At 36.2% G+C, this 23,517-nt stretch overlaps 1 protein-coding gene across 9 annotated transcripts in view; it reads left to right on the top strand.

Annotated features, from left to right (window-relative positions):
* ZNF638 (zinc finger protein 638) overlaps positions 1 to 23,228 on the top strand; it is an 81,559-nt gene extending 58,331 nt beyond the window's left edge. For 7 of the 9 annotated variants that reach the window (XM_077842844.1, XM_077842842.1, XM_077842840.1 and 4 more), the window contains 9 exons: positions 2,228 to 2,353; positions 8,216 to 8,253; positions 12,741 to 13,956; positions 14,553 to 14,618; positions 15,951 to 16,905; positions 17,662 to 17,766; positions 20,502 to 20,603; positions 21,311 to 21,429; positions 22,908 to 23,228. In XM_077842844.1, the coding sequence (XP_077698970.1) occupies positions 2,228 to 2,353; positions 8,216 to 8,253; positions 12,741 to 13,956; positions 14,553 to 14,618; positions 15,951 to 16,905; positions 17,662 to 17,766; positions 20,502 to 20,603; positions 21,311 to 21,429; positions 22,908 to 22,973 (2,793 nt within the window). In that variant the 3' untranslated portion in view covers positions 22,974 to 23,228. The other 2 variants (XM_077842839.1, XM_077842838.1) reach the window with 2 other exon arrangements.
* Positions 23,229 to 23,517: the final 289 nt, after the last annotated feature.

Below are 23,517 nucleotides of genomic sequence, written 5' to 3' on the forward strand. Positions count from 1 at the left end.
CTAGTTTTAACAGGAAATTAAACTTGCATGGAGAGAGACTCTAGCTCATCTAGCCTTAACTACCTTTGTGACTTTGGCTGAGTTGGCTTATACTTTTAGTTAGTTCTTACTTGTAAAATGAAAAAAGGTGTTATCAGGTATTTTTCTGAAGTCCCTTCCAGCCATAAAGCACATAGAGAGTTAGGTTTTTTTGTTTAGTTATGCAGAAAGAAGTATAAAATGATGATCCCTCACTTCATGGTTTGGCGGCTTCCTTCCTTAAAAGAAATTGTTAACTTCTTTACATTTGCCCTTTGTTTGTTTGTTTGTTTGTTTATTTATTTATTTATGATTTTATTATTTTATTGATTATTCGTAAGAGACACACACAGAGAGAGGCAGAGACACAGGTAGAGGGAGAAGCAGGCTCCGTGCCGGGAGCCCGATGTGGGACTTGATCCTGGGACTCACGCCCTGGGCCAGAGGCAGGCTCTCAACCTCTGAGCCACCCAGGCATCCCTGTGTTTAATATTTAATTCAGATACTTACCTATTAAAAATCAATTTTGAGCAAACATATTACTTAGAAAGGTAGCATTTCATATCAAAGTTAATAGTGTTTGCTTCAGAAAAAGTACCGAATTCACTAAAGTAGATAGTAATTTCTTTTACATGCTTGTAACTGATTCTTAGAACATGTTTGAGCATGTTTGATACACACACACAGAAATAGTGTGACATAGGAGGGAAGGGAGATGACAGGTGGCATAAGGAATTTTGAACTTTTATTTAGATATATTTAATCCTCTAATAGGTATTTTTTAAGTTTATTAAAAATATCTATCATACTTTTCCATTTTGCCTAGACTTTGCAGCATTTTGAGGATTATTTTCTCTTGCTTCCTTTGAAATTAAGATTAACCTTACCTTTGTAATCACATTTGAGGTCTGGAAGAAAAATCTATCTCTTCTTTAGAAAAATTTAAAATGTTTTTATTGTGCTAAAATATATGTAGCTAAACTTGCTGTTTTAACCATGTTTAAGTATCCATTTAGTGGCATTAAGTATATTCATGTTGTAATACAACCATCACTTGTCCATCTCCAGAACTTTATCTTTCCATTAAACAGTAATTCCTCAGGCAGCCTGGGTGGCTCAGCAGTTTTTTTTTTTTGTTTTTTTTTTTTTTTTTTTTTTATTGGTGTTCAATTTACTAACATACAGAATAACACCCAGTGCCCGTCACCCATTCACTCCCAAGAATGAGGGTGTCTTTTTTTTTTAATATTTTATTTATTTATTTATGAGAGAGAGAGAGAGAGAGAGAGAGAGGTAGAGACAGAGACACAGGCAGAGGGAGAAGCAGGCTCCATGCAGGGAGCCCAACATGGGACTCGATCCCGGGTCTCCAGGATCAGGCCCTGGGCGGCTCAGCAGTTTAGTGCCGCCTTCAGCCCAAGGCGTGATCCTGGAGAATCCGGGATTGAGTCCCATGTCGGGCTTCCTGCATGGAGCCTGCTTCTCCCTCTGCCAGTGTCTCTGTCTCTCTCTCTCTCTCTGTGTCTCTCATGAATAAATAAATAAAAATTTTAAAAACTATATAAAAAAAGTAAACAGTAATTCCTCTGTGTCTCCTTCCTAGCCCTTGACAACCACCTTTCACTACTCTGTCTCATATGAATGGAATCATATAATATTTGATCTTTTGTGATTTGGCTTACTGCACTTAGCTTAATGTCTTCCAGCGTGTATTGGGACATATATTAGAATTAACTTCCTTTTTAAAGCTGAATAATAATCCATTGTTGGCATATACCAGATTTTGTTTACTCATCCACTGATAGATACTTAGGTTGCTTCTACCATGCTGGTATGAACATGGGTGTACAAATGTCTGTTTATTTCCTGTTTACAGTTCTTTGGGGTATATAACACAAAGTGAAATTCCTGGAGCATATGGTAATTCTACTTCAGTTTTTTAAGGAACTACTTAATATTTAATTTTTGGGGGGCAGCCCAGGTGGCTCAGCGGTTTAGTGCCTGCCGTCTTCAGCCCAAGGTGTGATCCTGGAGACCCGGGATCGAGTCCCACATCAGGCTCCTTGCACGGAGCCTGCTTCTCTCTCTGCCTGTGTCTATTCCTCTCTCTCTCTCTCTCTTTCTGTCTTTCATGAATAAATAAAATCTTTTTAAAAATTTAATATTCTTTAAAAAATTAATATTTAATTTTTCTTTATCTTCTCCAAAGGCAATTCTTCAGTTAGATAGTCCTGAATCTGCTCAGTCAATGTATAGCTTTCTGAAACAAAATCCCCAGAACATAGGCGACCATGTATTGACGTGCACATTATCTCCAAAAATGGACTCATCAGAGGTAAGATTATTTTCTATCAACTTTTGTGCCTTTAGAAAAATGAAGAAAGTGTAAAGGTCATCCTTCCAAAACTAGATGATGTACTCTGAAGGAAATTTCAGGAATCATTCTTGGAGAGTAGCCAAACTAGTACTGAGTTTAGATATTCTTTCTTTTTAAAGATTTGTGTTGCAATCATGACTCCAATTTTCATGGTTTATGGAGCAATGTAAATTTGTCTAAATTACAATAAATTGGGATCCCTGGGTGGCGCAGCGGTTTGGCGCCTGCCTTTGGCCCAGGGCGCGATCCTGGAGACCCGGGATCGAATCCCATGTCGGGCTCCCGGTGCATGGAGCCTGCTTCTCCCTCTGCCTGTGTGTCTCTCTCTCTCTCTCTCTCTGTGACTATCATTAATAAAAAAAAATCTTTAAAAAAAAAATTAAAAAAAAAAAATAAATTACAATAAATTGAGTAGTTTTGAAAAATGTAGCATATTCATTCTGATACTTGTTATTGACATATGTGTAGAATGATTTCTATATACCTAACATCATAATTCTCTCAAGAGTACAGAATTTACTTCGAGTCCAATTTTGCCGACTCTTGATAGAAGTTTATTTATTCCTTTCTTTAATTTATCATAAACTTTTGTGTAAGACATAAGAGTTTACAGGTTATTGACTTACATAGTTATATATGCATGAAAACTAATCCACCTTTGAAAGAATTAGATTCAAACTCAGATGTTTTCTTTTTCTAATAGTTTCTTTGTATCTCCATAACAGGAGGTAAATAATGGGGCCTATATTTGGTGTCTGCTGTTTTCTGTTAATTAATATGCCAAAAATCTTGTGCTAGCTCAAGAAAAAGAAGATTCCATTATCCAAAACCAAATTAAATAGAGTATCTTATAAGTAAAGGCATTGTGATATGTATTGATTTTTTTTTTAAAGATTTATTTATTTATTTTAGAGAATGGAGTAGGGTGTGGGTGGGAGGGACTGAGAGAGGAGAAGAGAGAAAATCCTCAGATTCCCCATTATCCGTCTCATGACCCTGCGATCATGACCAGAGGTGAAATCAAAGAGGGCAGCCCTGGAGGTGCAGCGGTTTAGCACCGCCTGCAGCCTATGGCGTGACCCTGAAGACCTGGGATCGAGTCCCATGTCAAGTCCCACGTCGGGCTTCCTGCATGGAGCCTGCTTCTCTCTCTGCCTGTGTCTCTGCCCAGCCCTCCCGCCTCTGAATAAATAAATCTCAAAAAAAAAAAAAAAAAAAAAGAGTCAGATACCTAACTGACTCAGCCCCCCAGGTACTCAATGAATAGGTACTCATTTCAGCACAAATTTGAGTGGCTTGTTTAACCTGATAATTTCAGAAAAAAATTTGAATGTTTTTAGCACTTTTTTTTCTCAACAGAACATTGTATTCTTAAAAATTTGTGTTTTTGATATTTTGAAGTTATTACTTTGTTCAGAATTATTGTAAACACTGACAATACAGAATTTTTCTCCTAAAAGTGTAGTCCTAGATTTTTGGACTTAAAGGAAATGAAACAAATGAAAATCTAGAAAACATCTGCCTGAATGATACTTTACTTCCCAAGTTTTAACTCAGAACCTTATTCTTATGGCTTATTAAATTGAAAAACACATTGTTTTACTGTAGACTTAGCCTCATACCTAATAAGATAGCCTCATAATCTTGAGAATGTCATATAGTGTCTATTACATTCATTCAACAAATGATAAATTGTTGGTTGAAACAGGTAAACCAATTTCAAGGTATTATAATGGTCTGTCTATATGAGAAGTAATTAAAGACTAAGCTAGACTAGGAAATGGAAATAAATTCTGTCCCCAAATTTCTTTTATTTTAATTTATTTTATTTTTTAATTTTTTATTTATTCATGATAATCACAGAGAGAGAGACAGAGGCAGAGACACAGGCAGAGGGAGAAGCAGGCTCCATGCACCAGGAGCCCGACGTGGGATTCGATCCCGGGTCTCCAGGATCGCGCCCTGGGCCAAAGGCAGGCGCCAAACCGCTGTGCCACCCAGGGATCCCTGTCCCCAAATTTCTTAAATTACAGTTTTTAATTTACTACCTTTATAATGAGCTAATTAACACCCTCTATTAGTCTTTGACACCCCCCCTTCATTTTTTACTTTTAATATTACTTATGTAGGTGTACATTGCAACTTTTAGTTATATAACTATAATTACTCTTCATATGAAGCATGAAGGCTTAATTTTCAGTACTGAAAATCAATATGTTTTTGTTTTTTAAAGATTTTATTTATTTATTAATGAGAGACACAGAGAGACAGAGAGAGACACAGGCAGAGGGAAGAGAAGCAAGCTCCCTACAAGGAGCCCCATGTGGGACTCAATCCCAGGAAATCTGGGATCAGGCCCTGAGCCAAAGGCAGACACTCCAACTGCTGAGCCACCCAGGCATCCCAATATCTGTATTTTTATATCTTGATTAAGAAGATACTACAGAATTCAGTAGTTTGAGAGTGGGTCTGTAAAGAAGGAAATAGAATATCTGTCCATAACTTGTACATTTGGAGGTCACTTTCTTACATTCCCATTCAGTTTTCAAAATGATGCTGTTTTTGTTTTCCTCAGTGTTTGGATTATGGCTTTCCTCTACATTTGTGGTGGTGCAGATTTGGGAGGTGGTTGTTGAGAGGAAAAGGAAAGGCTGTTTTCATGTTAATCAGGTTGTTAATTACTATTTGTTAATAGAATCTACTCTCTTGTTAAAGTTCCCTGTTCTAGGGGGATCCCTGGGTGGCCTAGCGGTTTAGCACCACCTTTGGCCCAGGGTGTGATCCTGGAGACTCCGGATCGGAGTCCGCGTCGGGCTCCCTGCGTGGAGCCTGCTTCTCCCTCTGCCTGTGTCTCTGCATCTCTCTCTCTCTGTGTCTCTCACGCATAGATGAGTAAAATCTTTAAAAAAACAAAACAAAAAAAACTCCCTGTTCTAAATTTATGGCCATTTGAAGATTTTATTTATTTATTTATGAGAGAGACACAGAGAGTTAGAGACATAGGAAGAGGGAGGGGAAGCAGGCTCCGTGCAGAGAGCCTACTGCAGGATTCGATCCTCAGACCCGGGATCACACCTGAGCCAAAGGCACACGCTCAATCGCTGAGCCACCCAGGCGTCCCTGCTCTTACGTATTTCATTGATAATTTATCTTGATGGAGAATTCTGTGCTCAGATTGTTTTTCCTTTCATTGTTTTTAACCTGTATTTTTTTTTTAAGATTTTATTTTTAAGTAATCTCTATACCCATCATGGGGCTCAAACTGACAACCCCGAGATTAAGAGTTGCATGCTCTGCCTACTGAGTCACCTAGGCACCCCTTAACCTATATTGTTAAGGAGGAGGCTGATTTTAATCATACCATTATGTATTCTATTTTTTTTTTCCTTTGGAAGCTTTTAGCATTTATTCATTGGTTCATTAAACAAATAGCTGTCTAATTCCTCTTCTATGCTAACATTGTCTTAGACATTGGACTGCATTGATAAACAGAAGAGTTGCTGTCCCAGTCCTCGAGGAGCTTATATTTTAGTGGTGAAGACAGACTATAAAAGATTATACATACACACACACACATGCAATGTCAGGTGGTAAAAAAATGTTATGAAGTGTTACGGAGACTAATCAAGATAAAAGGGTAGATAGAGAGTAATGGATGGGAGGAAATGTATATTTTAGAGTGGCAGGGATAGCGCCTCTGAGGAATAGTTATTTGAGACCTGAGTAGGAGAGCAGGCACTACCATAACAAGGAGAGGAGGTTTTTAAACAGAAGAACAAGTGCTAAGCCCTTCCAAGTCCTTAAGGACATGGATTTGATGATTTAGGAACTCTAAGGAGGATCAGTGTGGCTAGCCCAGTGAGCAAGGTTTGCCTTGGTTTGGGACTTACTTCATATATCCTGCTTTAAGAGCACTCAGTGGATTCATAAAGATGAGTGTGTTCCTTTACCTTCTTCTTCCTCTTATTATTTCTTTGATTATTTCTTCTCTGTAAATTTTAATGTTCTTTCAGGAGGTAACATCTATACTGGTTTTGTGGAGTATTTCAGTTGTCTGAACTATCTTCAGTCCATTTTGTATGCTTATCTTGCTCTCTGTTGTGCATTTATTTTTCTCTTTCATTATCAATAAAGAGCCAAGTTGGCCAATACAGGTATCTGGTATAGATTTCCTCTGCTGTCACACTCACACAAGTCCCCATAAAGGTTTTCCCATGAATGGGAAGACTGCTTTTAAATACTATGGATGGGGCTTATCAACTGCCATCTTTAATTTTGGTTGTGTATCATTACAGTGTAGACTGAATACACAACAAAATGCCCCAGTAAAGAAAGCCTTTACTCTGGGACTCCTATAACCACACCAGAAACCCTTTCTAGGCACATTATTCAATTTCTTTTTTTTTCTTTTAAAGATTTTATTTATTCATTCATGAGAGACACACAGAGAGAGGCAGACACATAAGCAGAGGGAGAAGTAGGCGCCCGTGAGGAGGCCCCAGGATCACACCCTGAGCCAAAGGCAGACACTCAACTGCTGAGCCACCCAGGCATCCCTCAATTTCTTTCAAGTATAGTTTTCAGATTTTAATATATCTAGAGAAAGATACTTCTGAACTCAGAGCACACGTGATTCCCAGAGAAAAAGTCTACAGCTAGTGTGTGTGTGTGTGTGTGTATGTGTGTGTATGTATGTGTGTGTGTGTGTGTATATATATATATATATAATATATATATAAAATGCTTGGACCAATGCTTGGTACATAGGCATTAAATTTTAATTTCTCCTTCTATTTTGGGCCCTAGGACATTGCATTTTTGGTGGTTCAATATATTTTTTAGAGGATTATTATTAGAGGTGTCTGGGTGGCTCATTCAGTTAAGCATCTGACTCGTGATCTCAGGTCAGGTCTTGATCTCAGGGTTGTGAGTTTGAGCTCCTGGTAGCCCATCATGGAGCCTTTAAAAAAAAAAAAAAGATTGTTAAATTTTGTTCAGCACTTCTAGGTGTTTGGAGTAGAAAGCTTTTTAAGTCACCTCATCTCCCTTTTTAAATAACAATTGCACGATGAAGCTGTTGATATTTCAGGTTGACTTTTTATTCTTGGGGGAAAAAAACAGTATTACCAAGGTTTTAAAGTTAAAAAAAAATTTTTTTTAAGTTTTTTTTTTTTTTTTTTTAATTTATTTATTTATGATAGTCACAGAGAGAGAGAGAGGCAGAGACACAGGCAGAGGGAGAAGCAGGCTCCATGCACCGGGAGCCCAATGTGGGATTCGATCCCGGGTCTCCAGGATCACGCCCTGGGCCAAAGGCAGGCGCCAAACCGCTGCGCCACCCAGGGATCCCTTTTTTTAAGTTTTTATCTATTTATTTTAGAGATAGAATGGGAGGAGGGCCAGAGGGAGAGGAGGAGAGAATCTCAAGCAGATCCCTCACTGAGCACAGAGCCTTACTTAGGGCTTTATCTCAGGACCTCTGAGATCATGACCTGAGCCGAAACCAAGAGCCAGATGTTCAACAACTGTACTACCCAGGCGTCCAAAAAAGTTTCTTTCTTTTATCAACATTAAGGTGACGTTTTTCTCATTAATTGCTCTGTATCAGCCTCTATCACCTTACTTAGGGCTCTTTATCTAATGAGTAAATAATTCTAGAACCTGATAGTTACGTGGATACTGAAAACTGTTTGATATATTTTTAAGACATTGTCTTGTTTTTTTAGCTTAGATTTTAAGAACTAAGAACACTGCATTGAATAGTTAAATATTTAAATTCCAGTAGAATAGCCTCTAATGAAATGTGGAATTGTGTTACAGGCTCAAGCTGACAAAGACCCAGAACTAGGAAAAGAAAGGTATGTTGCTTAAGTTTGCTAACATTTTTGCATAGCATTTAATTATTGAACTTTGTTTCTGTATTTTATGGTAATTGCTTACTTGTAGCAAAAATGTTTGTATCTTTCATGTCCATTTTGTGTGTGTGTGTGTGTGTGTGTGTGTATGAACATTAGGGTAGGGGGTGTGTGTGTGTGGTGTTTTTTTGACTATTGACCTAGCGTTGTTTTGTTTTTTAGTCTCTTTCAGGTATTTACTGATTATTTTTTATTTACTGATTTTTTAAGAAAAACTGAATTCGTAAACAGTTTGAATTAAATCATAAATATGACTTCTTTATGAAATGTTTTCGTAGACTCTTGAACAACTCGACTCTTAACAGTATTATGTTGTTAGATTTTTCTATTCCAAAATAGCTAAACATAGTAGTAAAATTTTAATTATTTTGTATGATCTTTTAAAATTTCACTGACTTCAAACCAAAAAGATAATCAGTATGTATCTTGATACTTTTTGAAAACAGCTAGAATGGGGGAACAGAATATTTATAAAGCAAAATAAAGTATGAAAGCTTGGACAAAAGATGAAAGCTGTTCTTCGGTGTATACACAAACTAATGACTAACAGCCTTGTCCTGACCACATGTAGTACACCCACTTTTTAGTAACTTTCTCATTCTGATGAATACCACCTTTATCACCACCTTTGCGCACCAGTTAATAACCTTTTTACTACTACTCTTCATTGGAAATAACTGATTTAGAATTCTTTCCCCTTTTTAATACTTGTTCTTGTTTAGAGTCAATGTAGTAAGAGCTTATAAGTTTGAAAGAGCATTTTGAAAGTGTTTAAATATGGAATGTTTGTTTTATTTGTTGTACTGATTCTAAGATACCTGAAAAGCAGGATGTCTTACGGATTTTTCTTAGTAATTCTTAAATGAGGCTTTTAAGTGATAAAGATGATTAAGAGTGCTTTAAAATATGGTGGTAACTTTAAGCAATTAGGTTTGCTGTATATGCCAGCACGGAGTTTTTTTTTTTTTTTAAGTCATACATCCTTATACCAATTATGTTCACATGTCTAAGAAGTAATACTAACAGTACTGTTTGATGTAAGAGCCCACAAAGGGCAATAAGTGATAATAGATAGACCTATGTCTGAAACCTAGACAGAGTTTCAGATCTGCAAGAGCAGCTATTGTCTGTGTTCTGGTCACTTTTTTCCTCTTTACCTTGACTTACCAAAGATTCTTAATGAGTTTACACAGTCGTCTATTATGGTAATCTTATAAAATTAATTTAAAAAATTCTAGTACTAATAATTTCTATTTTGCAGTCAGTTTTTTCTGACTTACATGACATTAGATAAAAAGATGTAGATGGTGCCTGAATAGTTCACATTTCTTTATTGAAGTATACTGATCCTGGGAAAATACTGGTGCTTGTGTTGTTTTTGTTTTCGAAGCGCTTGCAGGTGCAAATTCATCATGAATATGATCTTTCAGTTTATAATTAGTGTAAAGTACTTAAATGTGTTTCCTATTTAAAAGAAACCTCCTAAAAAATAATAAAATAAAAAATAAAAGAAACCTCCTAAAAATTTAAAAAAAATAAAAGAAACCTCCTATGGATATATTAATAATATTCTACATTTTGTATGTTCTCATCCCCTCCCATGTAAATCTTATTTACTTATCATGTGATTAAGGCTCTGAATAAGGATGCAAGATGCAGTTTTCTCATTCCTTCCCATGTAAACCTTATTTACTTTATTGTGTGATTAAGGTTCCAAATAAGGATGCAAGCCCAGTGGCCCTCTTAAATAAATACTAATCTTCAGTATTGTTAAATTGCAGTCTAAAGTTTCTCAGAAAGTATAGGGTATGGTATTAACCTTTGTTCTTATACCCAGCTTTTTTTGAGTTTTGAAAGCCTGGTATTATTGGAGGATGAAAGTGGGTCACGGGTTTGGAAATTGGATACCTATATCCCAAGTGCCTTCCCTCTTTCTTTTTTGTGCCTTTCCCAAAATACGACTGTGTTTTCCTTTATTTCTAAAAGACTGTTGTTGGTTTTTTTGGTTTTTTTGTTTGTTTGTTTGTTTGTTTGTTTGTTTGTTTATTCATGAGAGGCAGAGGCAGAGGGAGAAGCAGGCTCCAAGCAGGGAGCTGATGTGGTTCAGGATCACGCCCTGGGTCGAAGGCAGATGCTAAACCGCTGAGCCACCCAGGGATCCCCAAGACTGTGGTTTTTTTTTTTTTTTACTCTGGTGTTTAATAATTTCATTTATTTGACATCTCAAACTGACTTTCCAGGCTAACCTGATGACTGCAGAAAGCTTTTTCCCATTTTAGAAAACTAGATACTAACTTTCGGTAAATGAATTTTGTGAAGAAAGCACTTTAATTTTAAAAGACAAACTCACAAAAAAAAAAAAAAGACAAACTCACACAAACGTCACATTAAGCCATTTTTTCAAGTAGGTCCATGCTCTGATTGAAGTATGAAACTTCACAGTGATTTATTTTGTATAAAAGAATAGCTTTTTTTATTGACAAACTGTAAATATGGTAAAGGGGAAGGACTTGCTGTATTCTAGAGCCAGGAATGAAAACCTTCATTGTTATCCTTCTAATTTTAGTATATGTGCTGCCGAAGCGAGCACCATTGTTATCCTTCTAGCTGCGTAGTTTGGTGCTTTTGTAACCCTAATTTATAAAGCCTTTAGGGTTATTGGTGCAGTTCTGTAATGAGGCAGGAATTTGAATTTAATCTTCATTATTGGAAATGAGTCTTATAATTAAAAAAATGAAAACTTACATTTGAGAAATATTACATAACTGCTGTAATTGAATGTCAGAACTTTTTGTTTGTCATATTTGTGCTTGGCCACAAGTTTGACTTTGACTAGTTCTAAGAATTTGGAACATTTAAAATCAGCCATTGGTATTTTTGAATATAAGGGATGTAAATAATGTCAAATAAAAAGTTTTAAACCCTTTCAGTATACAAAGGAAGCTTATACAAAGGAGTAGACTACATACTGATTAAGGTGTATGCTTACCAACTGTTGGACTTAATTAATTTCCTCAAACTCTGCCTCTATGACTTTTCGTCAAGAGGTGTTTCTCTGATCTCTTAGATCTCCTTAACCATCTTCTACGGGGAAGGACCAGTTTATTGGTTCAAATGATTGGACTCTTGTATGGTAGCATTTACTTTTTCCAAAATTTTGAAATATTAACATCTTAGGACACAGATACACATCATCTTGCACAACTAAAGGATATTATGGCCACTCTTTGAGAAGCATGTTAAAAGGATATCTCATCCTCTCCTTCCTTGAAAACTAGGAGGAAAAAAAAACAATATTCTTTATTATGAAGTGTTGATAGGGCATCACTTTCTGATGTCTTCCCCTAACCTGCTGCTTCTAGCGTAATAAGGGAATGTATTTGTTAAATTGGATGATTTGTGTTGATAGCATGCTGGACATTGTTTTGGAAGATAAGATTTTCCTTGTCACTCTTCAAGATAACTTATGATCTATGGAACATTATAAAAATTTATTCTGTCTCAAAGAAGTTTGAATTATAGAATCACACACTTTTGTTTACTTTGGATTTGGGAGGACAACAGTGAAATAAGATCAATTGCATATACTTGCCATGTATTTTCTTCATTTCTTCTGAATAATTTTACTTAAAACTTTAAATTACATATTGGAATTCTAAATTATTCTCTGTAACTGGGAAGATTTCTTTGAATATATACCTTCTCAAGTAGCCAAAGGCACCTACTTTATGTTAAGGTGATTCTATCAGTTTTGCCTCTGACTTTAAATCCAGTAACTTGCAAAGAAAGTTTTCTTTTAGGTCTTTTAGGTCTTATAAATACAGTTCTTGGGAAAACCAAATCTGTCTCACATATTTAAAAGAAAAAAAAAAAGTTGACACAGTTAAGAGTATAGCCCTTTCTCCCTATGTGTTTCTGTTCATTTTAGGTAAGATTCACTTTAAGTTTTAAATTTCAATACATGGGCTATTAGTTTCATTGTAGAACTGTACATGTATTTATTGTTTCAATAACCACTGTTGGGAAGATCTTAATACTTTAATCTTAATACTTTAATCTTAATACTTTGAGATGTCTCCGATTCACATTCAGCTCATGTTTAGTACAAACGTGACACAGAAGGAAAAAATCGATTATAAGGATTATATCAATGGTCATAAATTTGCCATTATTTCCTTTGAACTAAAAAAGAAATCTTCAATGCAGTGGAGGGTCTCTTACAATTTTATATTGTTTACATATTTATGTCAAAACATCTTAACCATTTTAATGCCGATTGGCTGGATTTCCCAGTGCTTATTACTAATGCATCAGGAAGTCTTAACAATTGGCATCAACAGGATTATTTATAATGGTTGAATTCTCATCATAGTTTGATTTTTGTTTGTGTTTTGTTTGTGTTCTTTTTGTTTGTTTTTAAATACTTTTAGCCCTGACTTGAAAAACTGTCCAGTTGATGAAAGTGAGGTGCAAACAACAGCTGATAGTCTCTCTGTTAAACCTAGTGAGATTGAAGAAGAAACTGTTCCCAACATTGAAACAGAAACTTCTGGACAGCAGGAAGAACTTTGTGAGGAAGAACCTGAAAAAGCACTATGTGACTCTGACTTTGCTATTGAAACATTGGAAGTTGAAACTCAAGAAGAGGTCAAAGTGGAAATTCCTCTTGTGGCATCCACTCCAATCAGTATTGAATTATTCACTGAAAATATAGAGGAGTGTGTTTTAAATCAGCAGGTGTATACCAATGACTTTGAGAAGGAAGAGGCAGAAATTATTAACCCTGAAGCAGAATTATCAACATCTGACAGTGCAATTATAGAAGAAAGGAACATCAAAGGAATTCTAGAAGAACCTCCATCTGAAGCAGATTTCTTTTCTGGGATTACACAGTCTATGATAGAAGCTGTAGCTGAAGCGGACAAACACGAAACTGTTTCAGAAATAGTACCAACTACTTGTGTTGTGGCCTTAGCATCAGGAATTTCCACTGGGGATGAGAAGGCAGTGAGCAAAAAGGGAATTTCTGAGAAAAGTAACATGGATGAAAAGGAGGAAAATGAATTTAATAGTAAGGAATCCAGAATGGGTCTGCAAATAGGAGCAGAGAAAGCTGAAAAGAGTGATGCTAGGATGGTTGCAGAGAAGTTGGAAAAGATTGTGGCAGCAATGAAAGAAAAGCCTGCAGAAAATGCTGTGACCAAGGCATATCCAAATAAAGGAATGGGTCAGACCAATAAGCCTGATGAAACTAGTAAAACCAGTATGTTGGCTGTATCAAATACATCTAGCACTAAATCAAGCATCAAAGCTGGTATGGTCTCTTCTCCAAAGGCAAAAGCTACAGCTTCAAAATCTGAAAACCAGAAAAGTTTTCTAAAGTCTGTACTCAGAGATCAAATAAATGCTGAAAAGAAACTTTCAGCCAAGGAATTGGGTCTCCTTAAACCAAGTGCCAGGTCAGGCTTGGCTGAAAGCAGCAATAAGTTGAAACCCACTCAGAGTGGTGTTACCAGAGGTGGCAGTGGAAGGATCTCAGCCCTGCAAGGCAAGGATTCTGAACTGGATTACAGGGATATTACAAAACAATCTCAGGAAACAGAGGCTAGACCTTCCGCCATGAAACGGCATGACAGCAGCAATAAGGTGAGGAGGGTAGGAAGAATGGTTCAGTGTACCTTTGAAAATGAGTAGCTCTGCTGTTGTAGCTTTGGAGTAGGAGATGTAATCTTGTTTTGTATTTTCATCTCCTCACTCCACCCCTAACCTCCTATTTCTCTTAATGATTTCACTGATTTAAGCCAATAGACATTTAAAATAATGTCAGGTTTGTAATTAACAGGTTTGAAAAGCATTATTTGAATAAAATGTGGTCAGAAATACAAGTGTTGTTTTTTTTAAAAAAAAAAAGTCTGCATTGACTCATGAAGTGATTTACCACTCTGATTCTGAATGGGAAACTGTTTTCTCTTTTAAATTGAAGCTTCCTTTATCAGCTTACTGATTGCCCAACTTAGATCTGTGGGTATACAGAAGAAAAGATCAGTAAAACCAAATTTACCTACAACTTACAGAGATGATGCCTATGTTAAAATGATTGTTGACTTAGTGTGGTATCTGTTAACTATTTGCATAATTAAATGTGTTTGGATATTGTTTGGTGTCTGTAATCTTTTTAAAAAAGAACATTAATAACACAGTTGTAAATTCTATTTCTCTGTATTTTTTACTTAATATTTCAGACTTTGGCTGGGCAGAACACTAAGAATCCTAAAAGCACCACTGGTAGAAGTTCAAAATCTAAAGAGGTAAGAAACAATTCACTAACACTAATAAGCTTTCTATTCTATCCTTCTACAGAAGAGTTCATCTGTTTTATAACTAGTGTCTCTCCTATAATAATCAATTTGATACATACAGAGCAAGAGACAGGCACGAGATATTTTATTTAAGGCTCTACCACTAATTTGTTTTTTTATCTTGAGCTAGGCTAAATGGTTTGTGTTGATGGTGCAGGGCAAAAAGTTACACAGGTGCAGGAAGGGGGGGAATTAGAGTAGGAAAATCCCTCCAATCTCCTATTGACAGCAATAGGTGATAAACACAATAGAATTATATATGTTAAAGGAGACTAGTGGTTGACCAGAGTCCTTGCCATTTTGTGGAACTTCCAAACAGGTGGTCCTTTTGAGATGGCTCAAGTTAACCTAACTGATTGGGTTCTGAGATTTACTTTCCTGGTGCTAAGTTCTCCTGCCAAATAAACATGGTATTTTTGTTGTTGTTGGATATTTTAGATTCCTACCATTCATAGAATATTTTTTTAGTTATCGGGGCATGGAGATGTGTTAGTAGTTTAAGAAGTAAAAGAAGTAAGGATAATGTTTCTGTTGGTTTAATAAGTTGATAGTATAAATGTTTATGTCCCCCCCCCCCCAAAGTTACTGGATATATGTTCTAATGTCATTATAAATGCTAGTAATTAATCATTGATAGCATTCTAAATTTGTAGGAGGCCTGCTAGGAATTTTTTTTCTTTAGTATTGGCACCATTTTTCAAATTACAGAGACTTTTTTTTCAAGTATAGTTATATTTGGCAGTAAGTCATATTTAGTACGAAATTTTCCAAACAACTTTGTCCAGCTAGAAATTTTATGTTAATGTTATATATCTTAATTGGTTAGTGGTGTAATCTAGTTAGCAATTTACTTTCTAGCTACATTTGAGGTGTTTTTTAAAATATCCATTAAGTTTTCTAGAACACTTGTTAAATATTTAACAAAACAGTAATTTTTTTATATTATAGTTTGATAAATTCTTTACTTTATTTGATAAATGCTTTAAATGTTTATGCTTCATATATCAAAACTTGTACATTATTTAGGAAATGTAATTTTAATTGAAATTAAGTATAGGTGGAATTAGGTTGGCATTCTTAGGATTTTACCTTTGGTATTGTTTACTTTGTGAATTGGAGCTAATTCATCTGTGGGGCTTTACAAAATAACTTTAGGAATAGGAAACTTCTTTGTACTAGAATTCTCACAGATGATATTTCATGCACATTTGCTGGGACTGTTTGGAACATAACAAGTTACCAGTAATTGGTTCTGTTCACAGTTTTTAATCTTTTCCACAGGAACCATTATTTCCATTTAATTTGGATGAATTTGTCACTGTGGATGAGGTTATAGAAGAAGTAAATCCTTTTCAAGCCAAGCAGAACCCACTAAAGGGAAAAAGAAGAGAGGCTCTCAAAAGTACCCCTTCCTCTGAACTTAACTTAAAGAAGAAGAAGGCAAAAACTTCTGCCCCTCGTGTTGTTGAGGGGGAATTATCTTTTGTAACATTGGATGAGATTGGGGAAGAGGAAGATGGAGCTGCACATCTAGCACAAGCTCTAGTCACTGTGGATGAAGTAATTGATGAAGAAGAAATAAATATGGAAGAAATGGTAAAAAATTCAAATTCACTTCTTACATTAGATGAGTTAATTGATCAAGATGATTGCATTGCCCACAGTGAACCTAAAGATGTTACTGTACTGTCAGTGGCTGAAGAGCACGATCTCCTCAAACAGGAACGATTGGTAACTGTGGATGAAATTGGAGAAGTTGAAGAGCTACCCCTAAATGAGTCAGCAGACTTAAGTTTTGACACTTTAAATATGAAAGGAGATGAGGGAAGTACTGGAAGGGATCCCATTGGGTTCATTTCTTCTCAAATGCCTGAAGACCCTTCTACTTTAGTTACTGTAGATGAAATACAGGATGACAGCAGTGATCTGCATTTAGTGACTTTGGATGAAGTAACTGAAGAGGATGAAGACTCTCTGGCAGATTTTAACAACCTTAAAGAAGAGCTTAATTTTGTTACTGTTGATGAAGTTGGAGAGGAGGAAGATGGAGACGGTGATTTAAAAGTTGAGTTAGCACAAAGCAAAAATGACCATCCCACAGATAAAAGAGGGGATAGAAAAAAGAAAGCTGTGGACACAAGGAAGATGAAACTTGAAGCCTTGTCCCAAGTTGGTTCACTAAGTGAGAATGTTATGGAAGAAGACCTAAAAACCATGATTGAAAGACACTTAGCAGGTAGATACTTAGGGGAGGTAATTTTTCTGCTTTATGTGGGGATTATATTTAAAATTAAAAAAATAATATTACAACATGAGTCATAATTTTCCATGTATTGATATAAGAAGTCAACAAATAGTGATGCATTGCCAGTGATATTTTCCAAAGAAATGTGTGCAAGTTTACAAGATATCTTTTAGTTACAGAGCAGACTTTGTCCCAACTTAACATACTTCAAAAAAAAGAGGACAAAGCTGGAAAGCAAACTACAGTGCCCAAATTGGAATGAAAATGATTTATTTGTGTTACTGGAAAACAGCTTTTGGTTAGTAGAAGGATGTTATACCAGACTGCCTCCCAAGTTTTTCTCAGATTTAGGATTTATTTTTTTTATTTTTTATTATTTTTTATTATTTTTTCTTTTTTTTTTTTAATTTTTATTTATTTATGATAGTCACAGAGAGAGAGAGAGAGGCAGAGACACAGGCAGAGGGAGAAGCAGGCTCCATGCACCGGGAGCCCGACGTGGGATTCGATCCCGGGTCTCCAGAATCGCGCCCTGGGCCAAAGGCAGGCGCCAAACCGCTGCGCCACCCAGGGATCCCTCAGATTTAGGATTTAGAAAAATTTATGAAGATGCCATTTCACTTTTTAAGTAATATTTTGATTGCACAGAGTAATAGGTTTAGCTCACTTTAGGGTGATCAAAATAATTTCTGAACTAAGAATGGCATGCAATTACTACAGCAATAAATTAGACTTTCTTTTTTAAAGCTAAAACGCCAACCAAGAGAGTTAGAATTGGGAAAATACCACCATCGGAAAAAGCTGTTGCAACAGAACCAGTGAAAGGTGAAGAGGCCTTCCAAATTAGTGAAGGTAAAGCAGGATTGATGGAAGCGGGGAGGAGTATAGAGAATAACACAACAAGGGTAGTGGTTGAAGTTCCAAAGGTCTACCATCTAAGAAGAAAAGGAGAAAAATGGCGAAATAGAGTGGGGTGGGGATTAGGGGAGGCACCCTTATCTGGGTAAAGATTTTTGTCTTTGTAATTTAGAGATAATGGAACATAATGGAATGGGAAAACAGAATAATAGATGATCCCTTTTGTGGTAGAATGTGACAGTAGGACACAACAAATTTGTGGAACTGATATATGTGAAAGGTCATCCTGACCATGTTGCAGCATCAAGTAGAAATCACTGGTTAACCAGCTCTTATTTGTGGACCCAGATCCCTAGCTTTGTGGAGGCTGCCATGCAGGCAGCCAGTGAATTAAACAAAAATGTCTTAGCATTAATAAAATTTATGTTGAAACAAGTATGGACCAGTGTCTAGTAAGAGAGAATAATACTCTAGTCCTTCAACAAATATTTGTCATTGTGTCCATTATATTCATAGCACAGTTACAAAAAGGGTAGGAAAAAAGCGCAGAGTTCCATATCTCACGTTGCCTGATTCAGAGAGTTAAAGCAAAAAATCCGCTACTAGGATGACTGAAACAGCACTGCAAGGTATCCTTTGTACATTCTCTGATGCACCCTCCTTGCCCTCTTGCTTTTCTATCCCTTCTTCTCTAAGGAAAAGCTACCAGCTGTGATTCAGTCCCAGGTTCATTGAATCTGATCTCAACTGGGCTTTCAGTGCTGATCCAGTCTATTATGGGCCTCCTTTCTTTCCCATTTCCTAACCAGACGTAATAAAAGTCTTTCCCCCCTCTGTATCACATACTGCATTACCCAGTTCATTCTTCCCAGCTCATAACCTTACTTTTATTTCCATTTACCAGAGCAAATACGGGATCTCCACTGTCTGCCAGCTTGTGTTTTATCTTCCTTGGCACCTCAACATACAAAATATGATCAAGTCTTTCCCATTAAAAAAAAAAAAAAAAAAAGGTGTTGTTAAAAAAAAATGTGCCCTTAACCTTGAAATCCTTCTGGCTCCCACCTTTTCTCTTTGTTTTCAGGGCAAAGTATCTGGACAGAATCACCTGTTTTCACTTCTTCATCTCAATGAACTGAATGTATTTTGGCTTCTTTCTGAACCACCTTCCTGAAATTTATGTTGATTAAACTCCCATTGGATGGTTTTCCAACTTGATTTATAAAGTTTTTTCCCTTAATTCAGTTTTGACTTCTCTGCGTTATGTGTTACTTGATCATGTCTTCTTTGTTGAAGCTGTCTCCCATGACCAAGTGGGTCCTTTCCTTTGTCTGTTATTCTCCAGAACCTCTCCTTGATACCAAGCCATAGTTAGTGATTTGGTGATGTGACAGATAGCTCCTAGTATGATTTCATGAGAGTATGTGTCGTCCTGTCCCTTCTCCCTCCCCCATCGCCCAGGTTTTGTTTGCAGCTCCTAGTTTGCTCAGAATTGTCTCATTGCAGATGAAGAATAGAGAAAAGTGACTTACTGCTTATAAAATAATTTATTTCTCTTAATGGACAGTATGTTTGACAAAAAGAATCTAGCTGAAGAAAAAGTAATTTTCTAAACAATTTTAAACCTAAAATATTTTTCTAATCTATGTAAAAAATTATTATGTGATTATAGTATATATATTACAAGGTGAATATCCCTTTGGAGTGGCAGGAACAAATAATAATTAAAAGTTTATTAATTACTCTGATGAGGGAATAAACTTTTGTAGGAAGAGACTAGAGGCTATTTTAATCAAGGCAGGAAAAGAGCTTTTTTTTTTTTTTTTAGCTACTCCTGAGGACCTGATGACCACTAAAATAAAAGGAATAGGAGAGGAGTAAATGATTTCATGGTTCCTGCCCATCCCCTCAGATTTGTTGAAGACTCGCCCAGTTGCATGTAGAGAGCACTGAACTGGAAGTCACAAGCTTTGGTTCTAGCCTCTGTCACTTAAACTCCTTACAACCTTGGGCATACCAGTTCTTAAGTCTTGGTTTTGCTTTATCCATCTATGAGGAAATAAAGATAATGATGATTTGACCTATCTCACACGAGATACAAGCTAAATGAAAGGTTATATGTGAAAGAGACTTGTTAGCTTCCATGTAACAGTAAGGTGTTAAAGCTGCTGAGGGTAATTAGGATTGCTTGGAAGCAGTTTCCGTTTTTGTCTTCCCTAAGATTATATTATGTGGAGTCAGCTAACATTGAATGTTTCTCACATATTACTTACTTTGCTGGGCTTGAATATTTGTGATGTCATTTGTGATTTTATTGGACAGTGGTCTCAGTCTTTGGGTTTTAGGCTGTTTTTCTTGATTCAGAGGGCCTCAATATCAGACATGAGAATGATTTTCTGCCCATGTCTTGTCCTCCTCAGTCTATGCTCTTTCCCAGTCCAGCCCTTTACATACACTAGTTAACTCTTGACAGTAATTACAGAACTTGAACTTCTTCCATTACTCTTTAAATTCTTTTGAGAACAATATATAATAGAATATGCTATTAGCTTTAGTCCATTTATTTCTAATATTGAAGAATCTTTGAAGAGTGGCCAAATGGGACTAGCCAGGGAAGGTTTACTTAGATGAGCCATAATCTTTGAAGCAGAGATTACCTGATGTTAGCTTTACAGGCTGTAAATCTATTTTGAATAACTTATTTTCCTTGAAAATTTTGATGATTTTAGTGGATGAGGAATCTGGATTAAAAGATTCAGAACCAGAACGAAAACGTAAGAAGATTGAGGACTCTTCTTTAGGGAAGTCAGGGGTACCTGATGTCCCTGAAGGTAAAGTAAACATGACATTTTTCCTTATCCATATGAAATAAAAATTCAGTACCATAGCAAGTGTTGCATTGTTTAGATGACTATTGGCATTTCTGAAAACAGTTCACTAGGCCTATGTTTTTTACCAAACCAGGATAGGAGATAGATATAGATATTTTTCCCCTATTCTTAGAAAGTCTGGGATAAGTCTTTTCTTTTATTTCTGGTACTTTATTAGCTGATGTGGTAATAACTGAGTTATACTTGCCCAGGCAAAAATTTCAGTAAACAGGCTAAAAAGCTTAGCTAGCAAACTGGTTGTGGCCTGCTAAAATGAAGTAAAGGAGCACCATATCTGTTTACCCAGCATATTCCTCAAGTGAACAGTTGCCCATCATTCTGCCTTTTTTTTTTTTTAATGGAATTCCAGAAAGGTTTATTTAAAAGACACTGATAGATTCTTTTTCAGTGAATTGCTATTCTGAAGGAATTTTGTGGTATCCTGGAGGCTACAGAATATTAGAGAATTTGTCCAAAAATAAAGTCCTCAGTTTTGTTATTAAAGGCATAATTGCTCTTGATCACTAGATACATAGCAGTATATATTATGTTTGTATATAAGTATATACAATGATTAGCATGTTTGTCATGTTTAGATAAATTGAGTAACAGCTATAGATAATAATTTTCCTCCTTTCTCTTCACCCCCCCTTTTTTCTTTCCTCTAGATTTAGACTTTCTTGTACCGAAAGCTGGATTCTTCTGTCCAATTTGTTCCCTCTTCTACTCAGGTGAAAAAGCAATGACAAATCACTGCAAGAGTACACGTCATAAGCAAAATACAGAGGTAAATTTTTTTTCTTAACCCCTCAAAATTCTTCAGGTGGTATTATAATCAAACTACTTAAGCATTCACCCAAAATGTACATTCCTTTCCTTGGGGAGAACTTTTGAAGATGTGTACCTTTATTCCTCTACAGCTCAAAAATACAGTTTTCACTGTACCTTGCCAGGAACATCTGACAGCATTCCCCAGGGTAGATTCTACAGATCACTAGTCCCATGTGACACTCTTTTAGTGGGAAACTCTGTATTCTGATGGCCTCTTGCAGAGTCATGGACACATAGCATATTAAAATTTGTGAATTGTCTACTCAGAATCTGCTTACCTGTATTTAACCCATTCCCTAAACTGATTTGATTACAACCGCTCACCCCTTTTTAAGTCCTACTCATTTTTAGGAGTAGGAAGTGGTACTTTAGAGAATCATCATTAGCCATAGTTGAATCAGTGGTTCTGATTCCTCCTGAACATTTGAGAGTTACTTTATATATCCTAGAAATTGAATTTGTGGCACTGACACTCAACAACTAACATTTATTGAGGTGTTATTTGCTGGAAGCTTATCTAATCCCCTTCCCCCATCAATATGAAATAGATGCTATCATTCTAATTGTATTTTTTATCATTCCAGTTTTAAAGGTGAAGAAAACAGGCTTAGAGTCTAGAAACTGAAGTATCTAATCACAAGGTCACATAGCTAGTTAGTGGCAGACCTAGGATTTGAACCTTAGCTCTGTTTTTTCTAGCCTCAAACCCATAACCATTATGCTATACTATCTGTGCTCCTGACTTTATCATGTCATTTTCCTATTTAAAATTTCCATTGGCTTTGTATTACACTTGGAATGATATCCAAACTTCTTGTAGATCTATAAAGCCCTACATGATTGATTCCTTTCCGGTTCTCTTGGCTTTTTGTTTCACATGTGAAAGTCCCCTTTGCTGCTTTTGCACATATATATTGCTGTTCCTTTGCCCTCTCCCAGTGCTGCTTGTATAGCTGCCTCTTCCCCACTTTTAGCTAAGTCTAGATGCAAATACTTCCTAGAAAGGCCTTTGCTTAAGAAAGACTTAGGTAAAAGCACAAAACTCCTTCCTAGCCCCCGAAAGGGTCAACCTTAGTCACTTATTGTATTTCTTTCCTTTATAGTGCTTACCAGCACCAAAAATGGTCTTGTTTATTTATTCTTTTATTGTTTCTCTTCCCCCACTAGAATGTAAGCTCCATGAGGTAAAGGGCCTTACCTATCTTGTTGACCACTGAATCCCCAAGCACCAAGCATAATGCCTGGTATATCATAAATATCAGATGACTGGTGAATGGAAGGAAAGAATGTTAATGTAAGGCACTGTGTTTCTAATCTTTATTTTGTAGGATCAGGCTCTTTTAAATTGTAAATTGAGTGAAATATTAGATATGTTTGCACACACAACAGAGCAACATCTAATAAATATTTTATATTGTAAATTGCTTTTAACAGAAGTTCATGGCCAAGCAGAGAAAGGAAAAGGAGCAGAATGAGACTGAAGAAAGAAGTTCTAGGTGATTGGGGGAAAGGGGGAAAGACTTCATTAGAAATTCGTTTAGGGTCCAGTTGATTTGTGTATTTTTGTTATCACTTAATTTGTAATTTTTGTTTCAGAAGCAAATATTCATGTTGTACAAATTTCTGATTGCCCTTGATGTGGAAAGACTGATGGGGAACGTATGATGGGTTTGATTTTTATATCAAATCATCAGGCATGGAGAAATATCTTTTAGAAGTGTTAAAATAAATGTTCCTACTGTATATTTAAAATACCATCTTGTGTTTGTGGTTGATTTATTAAAGACTTGCTTACCTCTTATTGCAGACAGGAGACCCCTGTGACTTGGGATGTTTAGGGATTCCTCCTATATTACCAGAAGTCCTAGCATAGCAGGGTTTTCACTTCACTTCAGCCATATACAGGTCAAAGATTTCTTAAAACTCCTATTTTTTCCGGATAAAATTAAATTACAGCATAACTGACCCAGGTAGGTTTGAGTAAAACTGTTTGGTGTTTTCAATGTGTTAAGAAGGTCTTTTTTCTGCTTGTGGTAACATCTAT

Source organism: Canis aureus, chromosome 12 (assembly GCF_053574225.1).
Source record: "Canis aureus isolate CA01 chromosome 12, VMU_Caureus_v.1.0, whole genome shotgun sequence".
Lineage (NCBI taxonomy): Eukaryota > Metazoa > Chordata > Mammalia > Carnivora > Canidae > Canis > Canis aureus.